Consider the following 1,640-nt stretch of genomic DNA (forward strand, 5'->3'; position numbering starts at 1 on the left):
GGAGGGCGAGGGCGACGAACCGCATAGACATGCGTGAACTGACCTGCACCTGTGGACGAGCTGTGGCGGTGGCCGGCACGATTGGGCACTCTTCGGCGCGAAGTTCTTTTTTTGAGCTTAGCCTTCGATGTATGAAAACAACGCAAGGCGGACATGGCATATCGCTCTCGGGCTCACAGACATCCCTCACACCCGCGCACACCCGCCGCCCCCGCGCGCGCCCCACCCCGGCCGGGAGAAAGGGGAGTGACAGTTTGGGATTGCAAGCCCGAGTATGTTGAGTCCTGGCTCAACAACAGTTCTTTTTTTACTTTTTTCGTTGCTTCTAGTTGACCGCCATAAAAACAGTATGGCGGTGGTTGGCGCGAATTTCTTTTCTTACTTTTCGTTATTGCTCCCTTTGTCTGCCATCTGCGGCAGGAGCGTGGACGCGGCTGAGCACTCGGTGCGAGGAGAGGGCATGCGAGGCTGCCAGGCTCCCCAATCAATCTCCGGAATCCCCCCCCCCCCCCCCCACGCCCTAGGGCGCTAGGGGACCCGCGCCGGCCCAGGGGTCAGCCCTTTACCTGCCTCCTCCTCCTGCTCGCGTGCGTGCGCGCTCCTCTTCCGCGTCCTGAACAAGGATGTTTGTGAAAAGATAGACAAAAAGAAAGAAAAAAGAAAAAAATCGCCCTGCGCGCGCCTCACTCAGCAAGACAGGCAGGCACGACGCTGGCGCCGCCCGCGTGCCCAAACGCTGCACGCGAGTGCCGCTGGCGCAGCGGCCGTCACACAGCAGTCGCGCGCGCACGCACGCACGCGCGGGCGCTGGAGCCCGGCCGCCTCGCATGCCCTCTCCTCGCACCGAGGGCTCAGCCGCGTCCACGCTGCCCGCGCAGGCGTGTACGCAGTCAGCCAACAGAAATGTCTGTGCCGCCCACGTTCAAGGTGCGGCACTGAGAGAGCCCGCAGAGCGCTCGCAGCTGCTCGCCGTCGTCGCACAACAGCGAAGTCTCACACAGCCTTCAACCCACAGCAGCTTGCCCGCTGCGCCGCAGCCTCTAACCGCGCGCCCTCTCCCCGCCGCGACGCGCAGCTGGTGCTGGTTGGCGACGGCGGCGTTGGCAAAACCACCTTTGTCAAGCGCCACCAGACCGGCGAGTTTGAGAAGAAGTATGTCGGTGCGCCTCGCCCGCCGCGGGCCGCTCTCCCCTCTGGCTCTGGCGCCCGCAGAGCAGCAAGGAGGCGTCAGGGGGCGACGCCCTCCGCTCGCCGTGGCGTTGAGAGCTGCCCGCGCCCTCGCCCCTCGCCCGCGCGTGAACCCGCTCGCCGCCCTCCCTCCCGCAGCGACGCTCGGTGTGGAGGTGCACCCGCTCCGATTCCACACGAACCGCGGCGAGCTGGTCTTCAACGTGTGGGACACGGCGGGGCAGGAGAAGTTTGGCGGGTTGCGCGACGGGTACTACATCCAGGGCCAGTGCGCCATCATGATGTTTGACGTCACCTCGCGCATCACCTACAAGAATGTTCCCAACTGGCACCGGGACCTGGCGAGCTGCCGCCCCACCCAAGGGGAGAGCGGCGGGCGGCGGCGGCGGAGGGAGCGGAGGGAGGGGCGGCGGGGCGCTCTGCTCTGGACCGCCGGAACGGACGGGGACGCG

At 66.0% G+C, this 1,640-nt stretch overlaps 1 protein-coding gene across 1 annotated transcript; it reads left to right on the top strand.

Annotated features, from left to right (window-relative positions):
- Nucleotides 1-903: 903 nt before the first annotated feature.
- Nucleotides 904-1,529, top strand: RAN-2 (RAN, ras superfamily GTPase; the record flags this gene model as incomplete). The annotated part of the gene is made up of 3 exons (XM_005767403.1): nt 904-927; nt 1,076-1,160; nt 1,327-1,529. Coding segments are annotated over 3 exons (312 nt in total), but the record flags the coding sequence as incomplete, so codon positions are not given.
- Nucleotides 1,530-1,640: the final 111 nt, after the last annotated feature.

This window comes from Emiliania huxleyi (assembly GCF_000372725.1).
Source record: "Emiliania huxleyi CCMP1516 unplaced genomic scaffold EMIHUscaffold_4959, whole genome shotgun sequence".
Lineage (NCBI taxonomy): Eukaryota > Haptophyta > Isochrysidales > Noelaerhabdaceae > Emiliania > Emiliania huxleyi.